Source organism: Scyliorhinus canicula, chromosome 2 (assembly GCF_902713615.1).
Source record: "Scyliorhinus canicula chromosome 2, sScyCan1.1, whole genome shotgun sequence".
NCBI lineage: Eukaryota > Metazoa > Chordata > Chondrichthyes > Carcharhiniformes > Scyliorhinidae > Scyliorhinus > Scyliorhinus canicula.
In genome coordinates, this window is record NC_052147.1 from 163,086,214 (window position 1) to 163,107,487 (window position 21,274).

At 53.5% G+C, this 21,274-nt stretch overlaps 1 protein-coding gene across 5 annotated transcripts in view; it reads right to left on the bottom strand.

Annotated features, from left to right (window-relative positions):
* The window catches only part of col6a3 (collagen, type VI, alpha 3), a 294,343-nt gene that overhangs the window by 60,650 nt on the left and 212,419 nt on the right, over positions 1–21,274 (bottom strand). For all 5 annotated transcript variants that reach the window (XM_038788414.1, XM_038788411.1, XM_038788403.1 and 2 more), the window contains 2 exons: positions 16,784–17,401; positions 9,639–10,277 (listed from right to left, as the gene is read on the bottom strand). In XM_038788414.1, the coding sequence (XP_038644342.1) occupies positions 9,639–10,277; positions 16,784–17,401 (1,257 nt within the window). The remainder of the gene's footprint in view (positions 1–9,638; positions 10,278–16,783; positions 17,402–21,274) is intronic.

A 21,274-nucleotide genomic window follows, 5' to 3' on the forward strand; every position in this document is an offset into this window, starting at 1 on the left:
TCGCATAAACGGCGCCCCCCCCCCCCCCCCCCCCCAATTTCGGCGCAAACAGGGATTCTCCGGCCGATCACTGAATGCGATTTTGGCGTCGCCGATCGGAGAATCCCTGCTGAGGCTGCTGGTGGGGCGGGCTCATTCAGTGCCATCATAACATTGTGGGTCCTGCCTCCTGAATATTTTTCAACTAAGTGTTAATATATATGACGGGAAAAGCCGGCAGTGGAGCCAGCGACCATTGCACCATCAAAAAAGCGATAAAGTTACGCCCAAAGGCCGCAATGTGGACAGAGGTTTGCTTCAGAAACATAACTATGTACAAATTGTGATGAATGGGAGGGTCTGTCTTGCTTAAGGTGGGGAAATATCTTGGTATTCTGTCCTTTCAAATCCATTGTCCTCAATGCTAAACAACTTTAAGTGTGTCTTTAAATGCACGCTGAAAGAATCTCCTTTACCTCTGGCAGGAGTCTAAGGTCATGCCTACGTTATTTTCCTAAATACAGCGATGCCAGTTACTCCCTTAATCAGTTGATTGCCTTAGGCCTAAGCCTGTGCCATATTAACAAACATCCAACTATACAATAGTGTAACCCAGAGGTGTAACAATACTTTCCCCTTATTATCTGAAATGGATCACTGTTTCTTTCATATGGCTGCTGCTCGAACCTCTTGAGAAGCTGTCAAGCAAAATACTTGGTATAACAAGATACATTCCAAGTTGTACAGCTGTTCCATTAATAGAGTCTAACAATTATGATCAGAGTCACTTTGTTAAAAAAAAATAACAGGTCCTAGTAATTGTACTAGTAAACTATAATAATATATTCTCACATTGGTGGGTCATTTAACTTGACGTAAAGAAAAAAACAACTATAAACCCCAATTGCTGCCCGACGTAAGCTTTGTGCCTGACTGCATGAGTCTCTGTTTCTTTTCCATATACCCCATTCACAGTCAAAAAATAATCAATAATCCCTCAAACACATTATGTGTGACGCATTACGGCTCTGAGGACCCGGGTTCGATCCCGGCCCTGGGTCACTGTCTGTGGGAAGTTTCGCATTCTCCCCGTGTCTGCGTGGGTCTCACGCCCACAACCCAAAGATGTGCAGAGTAGGTGGATTGGCCACACTAAATTGCTCCTTAATTGGAAATATAATATAATTGGGGGCTCTAAATTTATCTTAAAACAAAGGCGTGAGGTATTCATTGATCGTTGGAACAGACTAAAGTGGTGAATGTAGGAATTTCAGCTATATTGTGTTATAGTTATGGGAGCCAGGGGTGTAACTAAGACATCTAAAAAAAACTTGGGCTAAGTTTTGCAGAAAGCAGGTCAGTGGAGTTCTAGATGAAGCTGTGACCACAAGTCAAAAGTTTGCTCTCTGCAGTTCAGTTAAAATATATGTCTGCAGACAGAAGAGTGGTGTGGTTAGAAAGAGAGCAGAAACAACTTCTGAGGAAATGCAGCCCACGTTTCTGCATGTCCTGATAGTTCTGACCATATTAAGTGCATATGAACTAGGGCCAGAAGCCCGCAGGCAGAAGTTTAGAAATCTAAGGAAAGAACCAGATCATACATATCTAGAACTTGAAAGAATTAAAACAAAATAATTTGGATAGGTAGATAAGAGTATTAAAATAGACTAAATGTATGACGTTTTTCGGGAATCGATTATTTTGGAGGAATTTAAGGATTCACTTCCCATAGTAGTGAGAACGCGCATAGAAGAATAAAGAGTTAAAGCTGATGGACGGGCAGCAGAAATGGCAGATGATTCTGAATTGGTTCACATGTTTGATAAGATGGTTGGTAAGGAACAAGAGCAGGTGGTGGATAAGGCGGGTATCTTTAGTTCAAGAAAATTGGTACAATTACAGCATCAAGGTTCAGAGATAATGCAGTTGCACCAGGAAGCATATATGGAAAGAGAATCTGAGCGCATACCACAGTGTTATTACATTATAAATAATATTAATGAGAATATGGAGACCGTTACATATTCCGGCAGGTGAGAAATGGGCTGAAGTTCATTAAGCGGTATTACCAGGGGTTATAGAAAGGAAGTTTTGCGGGTAGTGTTTGAGGTTCCAATAGGGGGTCATTTCGGAATAAGGAAAACTCAAACAAAAATACAGAAATATTGTTATTGGCCTGGACTGCATAAGGATACAATTGAATTTTGTGTACATGTCACATATGTCAGGTAATAGGGAAACCTCAAGAAGCAGTCAAACTAACACCCTTAATCCCTTAATATCTATTCCAGAATTTGAGGTACATTTTACTAACACCCTAATTGATTGTGTGGGAGCCCTGCCTAAAAAGAAAAGTGGGAATCGGCATTTGTTGACTATAATTTGTCTACTGGATTTCTAGAGCCCATTCTATTGAGAAACATTACAGCTAAGAGGGTTGGAGAGGAATTGAACAAATGTTTTATCAGACATGGACGACCAAAAGAAATTCATTCAGATTAGGGATCCAATTTTATGTCAAAGTTTTTCAAAGAAATATGGATAGTTTAGCAATAAAGCAATATAACTCAACTGTGTATCATCCAGAATCACAAGGTGTTAGAAAGGTGGCACCGCTCTCTAAGACCATGTTGAGGCCCTAAAGTCAGGATTATCCAGAAGATTGGGATAAAGGAATTCCATTTGTACTATTTGCTATCAGGGGTGCACCTAATGAGTGAACTAAATTCCATCTACTTGAATTGATTTATGGTCATGAGGAATTAAGACCATTTAAATTGATCAACGAGAACTTGATGAGTCAGCATTCAGAGACTATGTTGTTAACGATTCAGGGCGCCAGCTACTCGAACTTCCAGCTATACGTACTCCCCGAACTCTGCGCCCCATTATTACTGGGACTCGACTTCCAGTGCAACCTCAAAAGCCTCACACTCAGCTTCGGCGGGCCCTTGCCCCCACTCACTATCTGCAGCCTCGCTACGCTAAAAATCGACCCCCCTCCACTCTTTGCCAATCTCACACCGGACTGCAAACCCGTAGCCACTCGCAGCAGGCAATACAGCCTGCAGGACAGGGTGTTTATCAGAACCGAGGTCCATAGGCTTCTACGTGAGGGGATCATAGAGGCCAGTAATAGCCCCTGGAGAGCTCAGGTGGTGGTCGTCAAGACCGGGGAAAAATTCCGAATGGTAGTGGACTATAGCCAAACCATAAATCGGTTCACGCTCCTCAATGCCCTCCCCAGGATTGCAGACATGGTGAATCAGATCGCCCATTATAAAGTCTTCTCCACAGTGGATCTGAAGTCTGCATACCACCAGCTCCCAATCCGCCCAGAGGACCACCACTACACGACGTTCGAGGCCGACGGCCACCTCTTCCACTGGGTTCCCTTTGACGTCACGAATGGGGTCTCCATGTTCCAACGAGAAATGGACCGAATGGTGGACCAGTACGGGCTGCGGGCCACATTTCCGTACTTGGATAACGTCACCATCTGTGGTCATGATCAGCAGGACCACGACGTTAACCTCCATCAAATTCTCCAGACTGCCCAGAAACTCAACCTCACGTACAACACGGAGAAATGCGTTTTCCGCACAACCAGGCTCGCCATCCTCGGCTATGTCGTGGAAAACGGAGTCCTGGGCCCCGACCCGGACCGCATGCAACTCCCTCTCCCTCATTGTCCCAGGGCCCTCAAATGGTGCCTGGGGTTTTTCTCATATTATGCCCAGTGGGTCCCTCAGTATGCGGACAAAGCCCGCCCACTATTTAAGGCCACACTCTTCCCTCTATCGGATGAGGCTCGTCAGGCCTTCACTCGTATCAAGGAGGACATCGCCAAAGCGGCCATGCGGGCGGTGGATGAATCCATCCCTTTCCAGGTAGAGAGCGATGCCTCAGAGGTAGCTCTCGCAGCCACACTAAATCAGGCAGGGAGACCAGTCGCCTTTTTCTCCCGAACCCTCTCCGCTTCGGAACTTCGACACTCCTCGGTCGAAAAGGAAGCACAAGCCATCGTGGAAGCTATACGTCACTGGAGGCACTACCTCGCAGGTAGGAGGTTCACCCTTGATGCACCATAAATTGGACTCGAGTCGTAGTGAAGTTCCAAACAACAGGCTTTAATACGCTAGATACGAGCAAGGCAGTGGTCGTACAGAGAAAGGCCGACTGCCAGCCAACACGAGCACTTATACCCTGCCTTGTAGGCGGAGCTACCAACCTCTCAGCCAATCGGCGGGGAGTCACATGACCAGCCAAAACCAATTGTCAGAGAGGCACATGACTTGCCTGGGCCAATGGGCAGCAAGGCTGCTGTACCAATGGCAGCCTGGTTCTCCGGTAATATGATCTCTCTAGCCATACTACCACATTCACCCCTTGTGGAGAAAGAAGCGGGGTGTGGGGCGGGATGGGGTGGCGGGAGAGACGGGGGGGCGGGGGGGGGGGGGGGTTGCATGGCCCAAAATACTGGTAGTATGGCGAGAGACCTTCTCGGGCAGTACCGAGGTAACTATGGCTGCCCACTGGCCCGTGACGAACGTGCAAGAAAACCATGCTATACACAGTGTACAAGAGAGAAAAAAAACAACAATAACCATAGTAATAATAGTAAAAAACATCGGCAAGGAACATGTGCAGAACATGAAAGTCCATAAGGTCCATCAAATTGGATGTGTGCTTTCGGTGTCCTGCCGGACCTGCGCAGCGGCGCCGGTGACGTTGGATTGGTGGTCGTCCGTGACTCCGTGACTCCAGGAGCTGTGGTCGTAGTCCTGTGTCCGTACCCCTGGTCGGAGTTGGTGGTAGCCGGGCCGGGGGAAGGGGTTCCTGTGCGCTGGGTTGCGGGGCCGCTGGGGGCGCCGGGGGCGGTCGGAACTGGGGGGGGAGGGTGTTTGTGTTGGGGGGTGTGGCCGCACGCCAGCGCGTGCCATGTCCCGAAGGGAGACAGTATCCTGTTGTCCATCGGGATACTCCACGTACGCGTACTGCGGGTTCGCGTGGAGTAACTGGACTCTGTCAACCAACGGGTCGGACTTGTGCACCCGCACAGGCGTCCGGAGCAGGATGGGCCCGGGGGGTCGCCAGCCAGGTCGGGAGTGGGGTCCCAGAGGAAGACTTCCTGGGGAAAACAAGGAGCCGTTCATGAGGTGTTTGATTCGTGGCAGTACAGAGGAGAGACCGAATAGAGTGGAGGGCGTCCGGGAGAACCTCTTGCCAGTGGGAGACCGGGAGACACCTGGACCGCAGGGCCAGCAGGACGGCCTTCCAGACCGTACCGTTCTCCCTCTTGACCTGACCGTTACACCGGGGGTTATAACTGGTCGTCCTGCTAGAGGCGATGCCCCTGCTGAGCAGGAATTGACGCAGTTCGTCACTCATAAAGGAGGACCCCCGGTCACTGTGGATGTACGCGGGGTAACCGAACAGGGAGAAAATGGAGTGGAGGGCCTTGATGACAGTTGAAGTGGTCATGTCGGGGCAGGGGATGGCAAAAGGGAAGCGGGAGTACTCGTCAACCACATTTTAAGAGTATATGTTGCGGTTGTTGGAGGGGAGTGGACCCTTGAAGTCCATGCTGAGACGTTCAAAGGGGCGGGAAAGTCTTCACCAGATGCGCCTGCTTGGAGCGGTAGAAGTGCGGTTTGCACTCTGCGCAAATGTGGTAGTCCCTGGTCACAGTCCTGACCTCCTCGATGGAGTAGGGCAGGTTGCAGGTCTTAATGAAATGAAAGAAGCGGGTTACCCTTGGATGGCAGAGGTCCGCGTGGAGGGTGTGGAGGTGGTCTATCTGCGCACTGGCGCAGGTACCGCGGGACAGGGCATCAGAAGGCTCGTTGAGCTTCCCAGGATGATACAGGGTATCATAGTTGTATGTGGACAACTCGATCCGCCACCGCAAGGTCTTGTCGTTCTTGATCTTGCCCCTCTGTGCATTATCGAACATGAAGGCTACTGACCGTTGGTCTGTGAGGAGGGTGAACCTCCTGCCGGCCAGATAGTGCCTCCAATGTTGCACAGCTTCTACTATGGCCTGTGCCTCCTTTTCCACCGAGGAATGGCGGATTTCGGAAGCGTGGAGGGTCCGGGAGAAAAAGGACGCGGGTCTGCCCGCTCGGTTGAGGGAGGCCACCAGAGCTACATCAGACGCGTCGCTCTCGACCTGGAATGGGAGGGACTTGTCGACAGCGTGCATCGTGGCCTTCGCAATGTCAGTTTTGATGCGGCTAAAGGCCTGGCGAGCCTCCATCGACAGGGGGAACGTGGTGGATTGGATGAGAGGGCAGGCTCTGTCGGCTTAGTTAGGGACCCACTGGGCATAATAAGAAAAGAAGCCCAGACAGCGTTTGAGGGAGTTGGGAAGTGGGTGTTCCATAAGGGGGCGCATGCGTTCGGGGTCGGGGCCTATCACTCCGTTACGCACTACGTAGCCGAGGATGGCTAGACGGTTGGTGCTAAACACGCACTTATCCTTATTATACGTGAGGTTAAGGAGTTTTGCAGTACGCAGGAATTTTCGGAGGTTGGTATCGTGGTCCTGCTGGTCATGGCCGCAGATGGTGACATTGTCGAGTTACGGGAAGGTGGCTCGTAAATCGTATTGGTCAACCATTCGGTCCATCTCCCTTTGGAAGACCGAGACTCCATTCATGACACCAAAGGGAACCCTTAAAAAGTGGTAGAGTCGCCGATCCGCTTCGAACGCAGTGTACTTTCGGTCACCCGTGCGGATGGGGAGCTGGTGGTAGGCGGACTTAAGGTCCACCGTGGAAAAGACTTTGTACTGCGCGATCCTGTTAACCAGGTCGGAGATACGGGGGAGAGGATATGCGTCCAGCTGCGTAAACCTGTTGATGGTCTGACTGTAATCGATGACCATATGGTTTTTCTCCCCAGTCCTAACCACCAGCACTTGTGCTCGCCAGGGACTGTTGCTAGCCGCTATGACCCCTTCCTTCAGGAGCCTTTGGACCTCGGACCTGATGAAGGTCCGGTCCTGGGCACTGTACCGTCTGCTCCTGGTGGCGACGGGTTTGCAATCCGGGGTAAGGTTCACAAACAACGAAGGGGGGTCGAATTTGAGGGACGCGAGGCTGCAAACAGAAAGGGGGGGAATAGGGCCGCCGAATTTAAAAGTTAGGCTCTGCAGGTTGCGCTGAAAATCCAGTCCAAGAAGTGCCGGTGCGTAGAGTCGGGGGAGGACGAGGAATTTATAATTTTTAAAAACCCTCCCCTGGACCGTGAGGTCCGCTACGCAGCACCCGGTGATTTGGACGGAGTGCAAACCAGATCTCAGAGCTATTTTATGCTTTATGGGGTGAACAGGGAGCGCGCAGCGTCTTACTGTGTCGGGGTGGATGAAACTCTCTGTGCTCCTGGAGTCCAGTCGGCAGCTTGTTTCACGACCGTTGAGGTGGATCTGTGTGGTCGCCGTGGAAAGCGTGCGGGGCCGTGTCTGGTCCAGTGTCACCGAGGCGAGTCGTGGCAGGAACGCGGAATCGTCATCCAGGATGGAGTAATCGCTTGCGGGGTCCTCCGTGCCGATCCAAGATGGCGCCGCCCTTCGGCCGCACGTGGTGGGGGATGAACAAGATGGCGGCGCCCTGGGGTCACACGTGGAGTCGAGGGCACAAAATGGCGGCGCCCGGGGACCGCACGTGGCGTCGGGGGCCCAGAATGGCAGCAGCCGTGGATCACTCGTGGCAGGGGGGGGTGGAGGCAGCGAGGTCCACGGGCCGCACGGGGCTCTAGAGGAGTGCAGGGGGGCCCCACGGTCGCTGTCTGGAACGGCAGCGACTGACTTAGAGAGGCAGACTGCGGTGCTGGCCGGGCAGTTCGGGCGTGGGTGCTTGGCCTGCCCGCAGAAATAGCAGCGGGGGCCCGAGAGCTTGTCTGGGCGTCCTGCAGCGCAGGTCTGGGGGTCCGAGTTGGCGGGGGTATGGGAGCTGTGCCACGCTGCCCAAGGGGCTGCCGCGCGGCCGGGGGCATACGCGCGCGCGTTGCGGTCAGCGATCTCCAAAGAGGATGCAAGGGTCCGTGCCTCAGTGAGGCTGAGAGCGTCCTTCTCTAAAAGTCTCTGCCGTATTTGGGGTGACTGCATGCCCGCCACAAAGGCATCCCTAATCAAGAGTTCGGTGTGCTCCGCAGCAGTGACCTGTGGGCAGGCGCAATTTCTCCCCAGGACAATGAGGGCCCGATAGAATTCATCGAGGGACTCACCGGGGAATTGTTGCCTTGTTGCCAGGAGATGCCGCGCGTAGACTTGGTTTACTGGCCTGATGAAGTGTCCTTTTAGGAGATCCATGGCGACATCATAGTCCAGTTCGTCTTCTATCATCGAGTAAACGGCGGTGCCCACGCACAAGTGGAGGATGTGGAGTTTCTGCTCCTTTGTTGGTTGATTTTCTGTAGTAGAGAGGTAGCTGTTGAAGCACGCCAGCCAATGTTTAAAAGTTGCTGATGCGTTTGCAGCATGCGGGCTGATTCGGAGGCATTCTGGCTTAATCCGTAGTTCCATTTTCAAAGTCTAGCGTAGTAAATTGATGCACCATCAATTGGACTGGAATCGTAGTGAAGTTCCAAACAACAGGCTTTAATACGCTAGATGTGAGCCCGGCAGTGGTCGTACAGAGAAAGGCCGACTGCCAGCCAACACGAGCTCTTATACCCCGCCGTGGTAGGCCGGCTTTTGGCGCCAGAGTGCTGTGCGCTGCTCCGGCACCATTTTAGCCCCCTCGGAAGGGGGAATGCCTGGACCTGGAGGCCCGTTGACGTCCACATCGCTCGCGCCGATTTTGACGCCGACGTCAGCACTTGGCCGGGATTTCGGAAAATCCCGGCCCAGAACTTTGAGAGGAAATTTGAGCGAGGGTTTCAAAATCATAAAAGGCTGAGGTAGAGTGGATAGAGAGAAACAGTTCCCTGTTGTCTGAATTGACAAGAACCTAAGCACATAAATTGACGGTGATTGGCAGAAGAACCAAAACTGACATGAGAAAACAATTTTTATGGAGGTGTTAGGATTTGAAGTATACTCCCTGAGTGTGTGGTGGAGGCAGTTTCAATTGTGATTTTCAAAGGGAATTGGATAAACAATTGGAGATTTTCAAAAATGTGCAGTTTTACTGTGAATGGGCAGGGGATTGGGGCTAACTGAATTGTTCTAGTAGAGATCTAGAGTGAAATTGATAGGCTGAATGGCCTCATGCTTGGGAACTATTCTAAAATTCTGAGGAAATAGCAAATCATAATGCTGTCCAGTTGTCAGCTCTGGGGCGAATAGTTCTGCATCACAATGGTGATGTGTAAATAAATGATTCTACTGAATGAATCAAAACATCACTTATTCCCTAGAGGAAAAACCTCAACTAGTCTGGGATGCCTAACTGATTATCCTATTGAACTGATAATGTAGACAAGTCTACACTTGGAGTTAATTTTCTGTGAATTGCTTTAAAATTAGGGGACTGGTAAACATTTTAAAGATTTTATTTTAGGCCTGATCTGGTAATCATCACATATAATATTGGGACCCTATTCAATTCCTCACCTACATTGGTGAGATAGATAATTATATTAGTTACTGGTTTGTTAAGAATGAATTTGTTGCGTTGAAGGTTGGAACAAAGTAGGGAACAAAATCCACATACCAACTGTAATAGTGTTTGTCGGTCTTTCAGCATTTACTGTTGGCTTGCCATGCGTTACTGCTGGAGCAGCCAATGTTGATAATGATGTCATCACTTGTTCCTGTATATCTGGCAGCAAGTTGAATTCCTGTACATTGAAGACCAGACCTGGGTCCATTGCAATTTCTTTCATTTGTACTGAGTCGGCATTCATGGAACCTATGACAAAGGTCATTGTAGCAGCTTGCTTCAGTGCATTCGCCGGTAGTCTAACATCATCTCTGGATCTTCCGCTCGTGATGAGTACCAAAATCTGAGGAACACCATCCTCTTTCCTGCTTCCTGCAGATTTAGTGACATGATATCGAAGGACAGAGTCCAGCGCTGCTCCAGTGTTAAGTGATGTCCCACCTCTCAGCCTGAGTCCTTCCACATGAGAGAGAATTTCTTCTTCTGAAGAATAGGTGTTCAGATAGAATTCCGTTTCTGCATAATTACTATACTGTACCAATCCAACTTGCACTCTGTCTCTTCCAATATCGAGGTTTTCAATCATTCTTGTGAGGAAATCACGGACAAAAGGAAGATTTCTGTTTCCGACATTGTCCGATCCATCAACAAGGAACACAATGTCTCTCTTGCCTCCATCATCTGGTGCAACTGAAAACAATATACACTGTTATTCCTTGTAAAGCATACAGAAACAGGAGGAATGATGTTAAAATGAGGGAAATCCTCACTATTGAATAAGATCATCTTTCTAAATAAGATTGACTAAATGAATTGATAGGGGAATCCAGAACAAAGGCACATAATCTTCTAATTAATGCTAGGCCATTCCGACATGGGCAGGAATTCTCCAGTCATCGGGATTCTCTTTTTCCGCTGGCAGTGCACCCACGCCAATGGGTTTCCTGGCTACGTGGGGTGGCTTCAATGGGAAATCTCATTGACAAGCGACAGGAAGAAAGAATCCTGCCAACTGCTGAGAAACAGGCAGCTGGGGGATCTGAAAATCCAATCCTTGGTGTCAGGAATCATGTCTTCTCACCAAAACATCTCCGACATGTGACAAGCTGTTGAGGCTTGGGCTGAGCAGGGCAGGGCTGAGCTGGGCTAGGGCTGAGCAGGGTAGGGCTGAGCTGGGCTAGGGCTGAGCAGGGTTCGGGCTGAGAGTAGCTGAGTGGGGCTGGGGTGAGCAAGGCTAGGGCTGAGCGGGGCTGGGGCTGAGCGAGGCTAGGGCTGACGTAGCTGAGTGGGGCTGGGGTGAGCAAGGCTAGGGCTGAGCGGGGCTAGGGCTGAGAGTAGCTGAGTGGGGCTGGGGTGAGCGGGGCTGGGGCTGAGCAGGGCAGGGCTGAGCAGGGCAGGGCTGAGAGTAGCTGAGTGGGGCTGGGGTGAGCAAGGCTAGGGCTGAGCAGGGCAGGGCTGAGCTGGGCTAGGGCTGAGCGTAGCTGAGTGGGGCTGGGGTGAGCGGGGCTGGGGCTGAGCAGGGCAGGGCTGAGCTGGGCTGGGGCAGAGCAGGGCAGGACTGAGCAGGGCTCGGGCTGAGAGTAGCTGAGTGGGGCTGGGGTGAGCAAGGCTAGGGCTGAGCGGGGCTGGGGCTGAGAGTAGCTGAGTGGGGCTGGGGTGAGCGGGGCTGGGGCTGAGCAGGGCAGGGCTGAGAGTAGCTGAGTGGGGCTAGGGTGAGCAAGGCTAGGGCTGAGCGGGGCTAGGGCTGAGAGTAGCTGAGTGGGGCTAGGGTGAGCAAGGCTAGGGCTGAGCGGGGCTAGGGCTGAGAGTAGCTGAGTGGGGCTGGGGTGAGCGGGGCTGGGGCTGAGCAGGGCAGGGCTGAGCTGGGCTAGGGCTGAGCGTAGCTGAGTGGGGCTGGGGTGAGCGGGGCTGGGGCTGAGCAGGGCAGGGCTGAGCTGGGCTGGGGCAGAGCAGGGCTCGGGCTGAGAGTAGCTGAGTGGGGCTGGGGTGAGCGGGGCTGGGGCTGAGCATAGCTGAGTGGGGCTGGGGCAGAGCAGGGCAGGGCTGAGCTGGGCAGGGCTGAGAGTAGCTGAGTGGGGCTGGGGTGAGCGGGGCTGGGGCAGAGCAGGGCAGGGCTGAGCTGGGCAGGGCTGAGAGTAGCTGAGTGGGGCTGGGGCTGAGCAAGGCTAGGGCTGAGCGGGGCTAGGGCTGAGCAGGGCAGGGCTGAGAGTAGCTGAGTGGGGCTAGGGTGAGCGGGGCTGGGGCTGAGCAGGGCAGGGCTGAGCTGGGCTGGGGCAGAGCAGGGCTCGGGCTGAGAGTAGCTGAGTGGGGCTGGGGTGAGCAAGGCTAGGGCTGAGCAGGGCTCGGGCTGAGAGTAGCTGAGTGGGGCTGGGGTGAGCAAGGCTAGGGCTGAGCAGGGCTCGGGCTGAGAGTAGCTGAGTGGGGCTGGGGTGAGCAAGGCTAGGGCTGAGCGGGGCTGGGGCTGAGCGAGGCTAGGGCTGAGCGGGGCTGGGGCAGAGCAGGGCAGGGCTGAGCTGGGCAGGGCTGAGAGTAGCTGAGTGGGGCTGGGGCAGAGCAGGGCAGGGCTGAGCTGGGCAGGGCTGAGTGTAGTTGAGTGGGGCTGGGCTGAGCGGGGCTGGGGCTGAGAGTAGCTGAGTGGGGCTGGGGTGAGCAAGGCTAGGGCTGAGCAGGGCTCGGGCTGAGAGTAGCTGAGTGGGGCTGGGGTGAGCAAGGCTAGGGCTGAGCGGGGCTGGGGCTGAGCGAGGCTAGGGCTGACGTAGCTGAGTGGGGCTAGGGTGAGCAAGGCTAGGGCTGAGCGGGGCTGGGGCTGAGCGGGGCTGGGGCTGAGCGGGTTGGGGCAGAGCGTAGCTGAGTGGGGCTGGGGTGAGCAAGGCTAGGGCTGAGCGGGGCTGGGGCTGAGCGAGGCTAGGGCTGAGCGGGGCTGGGGCAGAGCAGGGCAGGGCTGAGCTGGGCAGGGCTGAGAGTAGCTGAGTGGGGCTGGGGCAGAGCAGGGCAGGGCTGAGCTGGGCAGGGCTGAGCGTAGCTGAGTGGGGCTGGGGTGAGCAGGGCAGGGCTGAGCGAGGCTAGGGCTGACGTAGCTGAGTGGGGCTAGGGTGAGCAAGGCTAGGGCTGAGCGGGGCTAGGGCTGAGAGTGGCTGAGTGGGGCTAGGGTGAGCAAGGCAGGGCTGAGCTGGGCTAGGGCTGAGCGGGGCTAGGGCTGAGAGTAGCTGAGTGGGGCTGGGGTGAGCGGGGCTGGGGTTGAGCAGGGCAGGGCTGAGCGGGGCTGGGGCTGAGCGGGGCTGGGGCTGAGCGGGTTGGGGCAGAGCGTAGCTGAGTGGGGCTGGGTTGAGCAAGGCTAGGGCTGAGTGGGGCTGGGGTGAACGGGGCTGGGGCTGAGCGGGGCTAGGGCTGAGTGTAGTTGAGTGGGGCTGGGCTGAGCGGGGCTGGGGCTGAGAGTAGCTGAGTGGGGCTGGGGTGAGCGGGGCTGGGGCTGAGCAGGGCAGGGCTGAGAGTAGCTGAGTGGAGCTGGGGTGAGCAAGGCTAGGGCTGAGCGGGGCTGGGGCTGAGCGGGGCTAGGGCTGAGCAGGGCAGGGCTGAGAGTAGCTGAGTGGGGCTGGGCTGAGCAGGGCAGGGCTGAGCGGGGCTGGGGCTGAGCGTAGCTGAGTGGGGCTGGGGTGAGCGGGGCTGGGGCTGAGCAGGGCAGGGCTGAGAGTAGCTGAGTGGAGCTGGGGTGAGCAAGGCTAGGGCTGAGCGGGGCTGGGGCTGAGCGTAGCTGAGCGGGGCTAGGGCTGAGCGTAGCTGAGTGGGGCTAGGGCTGAGCGTAGCTGAGTGGGGCTCGGGCTGAGCGTAGCTGAGTGGGGCTGGGGTGAGCGGGGCTGGGGCTGAGCAGGGCAGGGCTGAGAGTAGCTGAGTGGAGCTGGGGTGAGCAAGGCTAGGGCTGAGCGGGGCTGGGGCTGAGCGTAGCTGAGCGGGGCTGGGCTGAGCAGGGCAGGGCTGAGAGTAGCTGAGTGGGGCTGGGCTGAGCAGGGCAGGGCTGAGCGGGGCTGGGGCTGAGCGTAGCTGAGTGGGGCTAGGGCTGAGCGTAGCTGAGTGGGGCTAGGGCTGAGCGTAGCTGAGTGGGGCTCGGGCTGAGCGTAGCTGAGTGGGGCTAGGGCTGAGTGTAGTTGAGTGGGGCTGGGCTGAGCGGGGCTGGGGCTGAGCGGGTTGGCGCGGAGCGTAGCTGAGCGGGGCTGGGGCTAAGTGTAGCTGAGCGGGGCAGGCCTGAGCAAGGCTAGGGCTAAGTGTAGCTGAGCAGGACTAGAGTGAGCAAGGCTAGGCCTGAGCAAGGCTAGGGTTGAGCGGGTTGGGGCTGAGTGTAGTTGAGCGGGGCTGGGGCTAAGTGTAGCTGAGCGGGGCAGGCCTGAGCGAGGCTAGGGCTGAGCGTAGCCGAGCAGGACTAGAGTGAGCAAGGCTAGGGCTGAGCGGGCAGGCCTGAGCAAAGCTAGGGCTGAGCATTGCTGAGCGGGGCTGGGGTGAGCGGGGCTAGGGCTGAGCGGGGCAGGCTGAGTGGGGCTAGGGCTGAGCATTGCTGAGCGGGGCTGGGGTGAGCGGGGCAGGCTGAGTGGGGCTAGGGCTGAGCATTGCTGAGCGGGGCTGGGGTGAGCGGGGCTAGGGCTGAGCGGGGCAGGCTGAGTGGGGCTAGGGCTGAGCGGGGCTGGGGTGAGTGGGGCTAGGGCTGAGCGTTGCTGAGCGGGGCTGGGGTGAGCGGGGCTAGGGCTGAGCGGGGCAGGCTGAGTGGGGCTAGGGCTGAGCGTTGCTGAGCGGGGCTGGGGTGAGCGGGGCTAGGGCTGAGCGTTGCTGAGCGGGGCTGGGGTGAGTGGGGCTAGGGCTGAGCGGGGCAGGCTGAGTGGGGCTAGGGCTGAGCGTTGCTGAGCGGGGCTGGGGTGAGTGGGGCTAGGGCTGAGCGTTGCTGAGCGGGGCTGGGGTGAGTGGGGCTAGGGCTGAGTGGGGCAAGGCTGAGTGGGGCTAGGGCTGAGCGTTGCTGAGCGGGGCTGGGGTGAGTGGGGCTAGGGCTGAGTGGGGCAAGGCTGAGTGGGGCTAGGGCTGAGCGTTGCTGAGCAGGGCTGGGGTGAGTGGGGCTAGGGCTGAGTGGGGCAAGGCTGAGTGGGGCTAGGGCTGAGCGTTGCTGAGCAGGGCTGGGGTGAGTGGGGCTAGGGCTGAGCGGGGCAGGCTGAGTGGGGCTAGGGCTGAGCGTTGCTGAGCAGGGCTGGGGTGAGCGGGGCTAGGGCTGAGCGTTGCTGAGCAGGGCTGGGGTGAGTGGGGCTAGGGCTGAGTGGGGCAAGGCTGAGTGGGGCTAGGGCTGAGCGTTGCTGAGCAGGGCTGGGGTGAGTGGGGCTAGGGCTGAGTGGGGCAAGGCTGAGTGGGGCTAGGGCTGAGCGTTGCTGAGCAGGGCTGGGGTGAGTGGGGCTAGGGCTGAGTGGGGCAAGGCTGAGTGGGGCTAGGGCTGAGCGTTGCTGAGCGGGGCTGGGGTGAGTGGGGCTAGGGCTGAGTGGGGCAAGGCTGAGTGGGGCTAGGGCTGAGCGTTGCTGAGCAGGGCTGGGGTGAGTGGGGCTCGGGCTGAGTGGGGCAAGGCTGAGCGTGGCTGGGGCTGAAACTAGCAGAGAGGGATTAGGGCTTAGCGGGGCAGGGCTGGGCTGGGCTAGGGCTGACTTGGCTGAGCGGGGCTGGGGCTGACCACAGCTAGGGCTGAGACTCGCTGAGAGGGGCTCGGGCTGAGCGGGGCTCGGGCTGAGACTCGCTGAGAGGGGCTAGGGCTGAGCCTCGCTGGAGGGGATAGGGCTGAGCGGGTCTAGGGCTGAGAGGGGATAGGGCTGAGCGGTCGAGGGCTGAGAGGGACTATGGCTGAGCGGGGCTGGGGCTGAGCAGGGCTTGGGCTGAGCGTGGCTGAGAGGGGCTAAGGCTGAGCGTTGCTAGGGTTGAGTGGGGCTTGGGATGAGTGGGGCTCGGGCTGAGCAGAGCTGGGTTGAGCAGGGCTTGGGCTCAGCTGGGCTAATCTGAGACGGGCTACGGCTGAGCAGGGCTGGTGTTGAGAGGGGCTGAGAGTGAGCGGTATGGCAAGTAATGAAAAGATCAAGGCTGAGACTGCCAGGGTAGTATGAATTGAAGAAACAAAGTTGGTAGATGGAGTTTTGCTGGAGATAAAGCATGATTTAATTGAGTGGCTGAAAACAATGGAGGGTTTGTCTGGCCTGCTCTGGTGCTCATGTTCTTGAAAAAATGCCACCAAAGATTGCGTAACATATTCAATTTCCCATGATGCATTTGGGACAGCCAGCCAAATATTTTGAGGTTCCAACAGTTTCTGTTCAGTTGTTTTTCGAAGTTACTTGCAGAAAATTAATGAAAATGAAAGTTGTAAGAGGTGTTTACTTAATTCAAAGTCATCTGATGTTAAAATTGAGGCCACTAAATTTTGAACTCAATGGAAAGCCCAGCATGTCTGTTTTGTTGATAACTTAGAACATGTAATCATGCCAATCACTCATAGTTCCTAATTACGGAGACAGAGACGGAAGAGCCAACATGATAGATTGAGTGACTGCAGTTTTGAAGTTGAAATTTGACAGCAAAATGTAGACTGTCTGTCTATTTACAGCTGTGTAAGCCTTACACATAATCTAAAGATTATAACCAATTACAATACACCAAAGTAATATATTAAATATATATTTAAAAGCCTTTCAATGACAGTATGCATATTACCTACAAATACCTACACCCTATTTACTTTTTTTGCATAGGATGTGGGCATTGCTGTCGGTCTGGAGTCACATGTAGGCCAGACCATTGATGGAGAATAGATTTCCTTCCCTCAAGGGCTTTTACAGCAATTGGTCACAGTTTTGTGGTCACCATTATTGAGAATAGCTTTCAATTCCAGTTATATTAACTAATTGAATTAATTGAACCTTGTGTCCTCAAAGCATTAGCTTACATTAATAGTCTAGTGATATTACCATTGTACTACCATCTATCTCTCCACCTGCACCGTATTATGCTTGTAATAGTTTCTTGTCACAGTTTGACTACCACATTTTGTTGATCGCACCCCTTAATGTTAGAAAATCATGAACATTGTGGAAGATCTGCGGGCATTAAAACCTTTTTAATCAACCGTAACATCTTATACGCCTTTATGCCTGTCAAACCAAAGTTGAACACAACAAAATGTCAAATACCTTGTTTAATGGGAGCAGTTGGCCCTTCAGGGATTACCCGTGGTGCAGGCAGAGTTGATAATAGTGTTGTCATCTCTTCTTGTATATTTGGTAAAGAATAGTATTCATTTGCACTGAAGACTAAACTGGGATCAATAGCAATCTCCTTTAGCTCTGCTATGTTTGCATTCTTGACTCCGACTGCAAAACTCATTATAGCAGCACGCTTCAATGCACGAGCAGCTGGACTAGCTTCATCGCTGGACCTTCCACCAGTGAGGAGTACCAAAAACTGAGCCACACCATCTCTCTTCCTACTTCCCGCAGAGCTGATAAAATGATATCTGTAGACATAGTCCATGGCCGCACCCGTATTAAGTCTCGGCCCACCTTTCAATCTCAGTCTTCTCACATGAGACAGAATTTCAGCTTTTGATAAATAGGTGTTCAGATAGAACTCAGTGTCTGCATAAGTGCTGTACTGTACCAGGCCTACTTGAACTCTGTCAGTTCCAATGTCGAGACCCTGTATTATACTTGCAAGAAAATCACAGACAAGAGCAAAGTTTGTGTTTCCAACACGGTCTGATCCATCGATGAGGAACACAATGTCTCTCTTGCTCACTACTTCACGCACAACTGGAATAAATATGCATAGTAATTCAAAGTCCATCAGATAATATGAGCACAGTTTGTGTTAAATAGTTTATATTTCCATTATTATTACTTTGTTGTATAACAAAATGCATTTTAAAGGACGAGCAGAAGAACGGGAATTAGGAGTGATGTTTGCAAAAGTTACAGCTAGCAGAATATGGAGCCAATTTTGAAGAAGGCTTGGAAGGAAGCAAAGGAATTTAGGAAGCAAGTTTCAGGGTGAGCTGGTTGAAGGGAACGAGATACAAATGGTGCAAATAAGAGACGAGGAAGAGGCACATGATATAAAATTGATGGCATGGTACAGCTCAATGAACTAACCATTTTAAAGCTATTCTGTGGCCATTTCCCTGCAGAACATATATACCGTTTTGGATAATGTTGAGGGGAATGGCCTCTCAGGGGAAAACAGCAACAGCCAAACTCATGGTACCATGGTTGGTTCTGCTGCAGAGGGGAGGGGTAATAAGTGTGCCAGTGTAATAGTTATAGGGGACTCAATTGTAAAGGGAATAGACAGGCGTTTCTGTGGCCGCAAACGAGACTCCAGGATGGTATGTTACCTCCCTGGTGCTAGGGTAAAGGATGTCTCAGAGCGGGTACAGGACATTCTGGAGGGGGAGGGTGAACAGCCAGTGGTCGTGGTATACATTGGTACAAACGACATAGGTAAAAAAAGGTATGAGGTCCTAAAAGCAGAATACAGGGAGCTAGGAAGGAAGTTAAGAAATCGGACCTCAAAGGTAGTGATCTCAGGATTACTACTGGTGCCACATGCTAGTCAGAGTAGAAATGGCAGGATATATTGGATGAATACGTGGCTGAAAAGATGGTGTCGGGGGAGGGTTTCAGATTCCTGGGGCATTGGGACTGGTCTGGGTGAGGTGGTACCTGCACAAACTGGACGGGTTGCACCTGGGCAGGACTGGAACTGATGTTCTATTTGCTAGAGCAGTTGGGGAGGGTTTAAATTAATATGCCAGGGGGATGGGAACCTACGCAAGGAGTCAGAGAAAGAGGGAGCAAGGACAAAAACAGAAAGTAGAAAAGTGAATAGGAAAAGTGATAGGTGGAGAAACCAAGGGCAAAATTCAAACGGGGCAAAAGAGAAAAATAGTGGGAGCAAGACAAACAATGTGAAAAAGACAAACTTAAAGGCTCTGTGCCTGAATGCACGGAGCATTTGCAATAAAGTGGTGAACTAATCGCGCAGATAGATATAAATGGGTATGATATAATTGGAATTACGGAGGCATGGCTGCAGGGTGAACAGGGATGGGAACTGAATGTCCCAGGATTTTCAGTATTTAGGCATCAAAGAAAAGGTGGTGGCGTGGCACTGCTTGTTAAAGAGGAATTTAACACAGTAGTGAGAAAGGATATTAGCTCTGAGAATGTGGAGTCTGTATGGCTGAGTTAAGAAATATCAAGGGGCAAAAAACATTAGTGGGTGTCATATATAGACCCCCAAACTGCACTGGTGAGGTTGGGAATGGTACTGAACACAAAATTAGAGATGCATGTAATAAGGGAATATCGGTGATCATGGGTGATTTTAATCTTCACATATATTGAGCAAATCAAATTAGCCACAATACCATAGAGGAATTCCTGGAGCGAATACAGGGTAGATGCAGGGAAGATGTTACAAATGATGGGTGTGTCCAGAACCAGGGGTCACAGTCTGAGGATTCAGGGTAAACCATTTTGGACAGATATAAGGAGACATTCCTTCACCCAAAGAGTGGTGAGCCTGTGGAATTCATTAGCACAGGAAGAAGTTGATGCTAAAACATTGAATATATTCAAGAGGCGGCGAGATATAGCACTTGGGGAGAATGGGATCAAAGGCTATGGGGACAAAGCAGGATTAGGCTATAGAGTTGGGTGATCAACCATGATCGTGATGAATGGCGGAGCAGGCTCGAAGGGCTAAAAGGTCTCCTCCTGTTCCTGTCTTCTATGTATCTATGTATCTGTGAAACATGTTTCAACACAGGAAACATGATTGCACATCAATTGGACTCGAGTCGTGAAGAAGTTCCAAATATCAGGCTTTAATGAACTACTTGTGTGCCCGGCAGTCGACTTGCAGAGAAAGGCCGACTGCCGGCTGCTACGGGTTCTTATACCCCGCCTCATAGAACGGGCTACTGGCCTTTCGGTCAATCGGCGAGCAGTCACATGACTGACCTCAGCCAATTGGCAGAGAGACACATGACCTGCCTGAGCCAATGGGCAGCGAGTCCTCTGCACCAATGGCAGCACTACTCTGAGGTACCGTAAACCTCCTAGTCATTACACCACATTCACCCCTTGTGGAGAAAGAAGCTGGGGGGGGGGGGGAGATGAGGACAGGAGAAAAGGGGGGGGGGCGTCGAACTGGTAGTATGACTAAAGAGAATGAGGTATACCGAGATGTCTGGTGGCTGCCCACTAGCCTGCGGCGAATGTACAAAAGAACAATACCGCGCACAATGCACTTATGAACAATCGAGGAACAAACAAGCAAACAAAACGAAAAGGAAGATGCAACAGTGTACAAGGGAACGCTGAACAACACGAAGAGTCCGACAAAAAGTCCAGTGGAACATCAAATCGACTCGATCAATCTGATGGGTGCCTTCAATGTCTTGCTGGACCTGCGCAGCGGCGCCAGTGATGTTGGAGCGGTGGTCGTCCGTGACTCCGGGAGCGGCGGTCGTGGTCCTGTGTCCATACCCCTGGTCGGTGCTAGCGAAGCTCTGGCCGGGGAGAGGGTTCCTGTGCACTGGGTTGCGGGGGTGCTGGGGGCACTGGGGGGGTAGGGACTGGGGGGGGGGGGGGGGGTGTTGGTGTGGGGGGTTGTGGCCGCACGCCGGTGGGTGCCAGGTCACAAAGGGAGACCGTGTCCTGCCACCCGTCGGGATACCCCACGTACGCGTACTGCGGGTTGCCGTGGAGTAACTGGACTCGTTCAACCAACGGGTCAGACTTGTGCACCCGCACATGCTTCCGGAGCAAGATGGGCCCGGGGGTGGCCAGCCAGGTCGGGAGCGGGGATCCTGAGGACGACTTCCTGGGGAAAACAAGAAGACGTTCATGAGGTGTTTGGTTTGTGGCAGTACAGAGGAGAGACCGAATCGAGTGGAGGGCGTCTGGGAGAACCTCTTGCCAGATTGGGAGATTTCTGGACCATAGGGCCAGTAGGACGGTCTTCCAGACCGTACTGTTCTCCCGCTCGACCTGTCCGTTACCCTGTGGGTTATAACTGGTCGTCCTGGTGACTTCCGGTGGCTGTGATGGATCAGTAAGCCACATATCTGGGAGCTCCCGTTTTAAAGAGATTTTTCGGCTCTTTTGAGAGCCCAAAACGGAAATTTTTCGACGTGTCCCGGTGGGGGAAGGTGTGCTGAACGACTTTCCCTGCAGTCCATGACTCGAACTCGGAGTGGAAAGGGGGAAAAAACAGCAGCAGCTCCTCAGAAAAAACAGGGAAAGGGATCCAAGATGTCCGCCAATAGAGCTCCAGAGGAATGGAGACTCTGGGCCCAGGAACAACAAACTGATCTCCTGCGCTGCTTTAAAGAATTCAAGGATGAAGTACTGAGCTCTCTGCAGGAAACGGACAGAAGGCTGTCAGAGATTCAGTCCACCCTGGGTGCTGCCATCAAGAAGTTGCAGACGCAGGCCATTGAACGAGAGGAGGAGGCCGTGGTCTTCGTGAGTAAGGTGGAGGGGCACGAAGCACTCCACAAGAAGTGGCAGGAACGCTTTGAGGAGCTGGATCACCGCATGAGGCGGAAAAACCTGCGGATCTTGGGCCTTGCAGAGGGGCTGGAGGGATCGGACCTGACAGCCTATGTGGCTGTAATG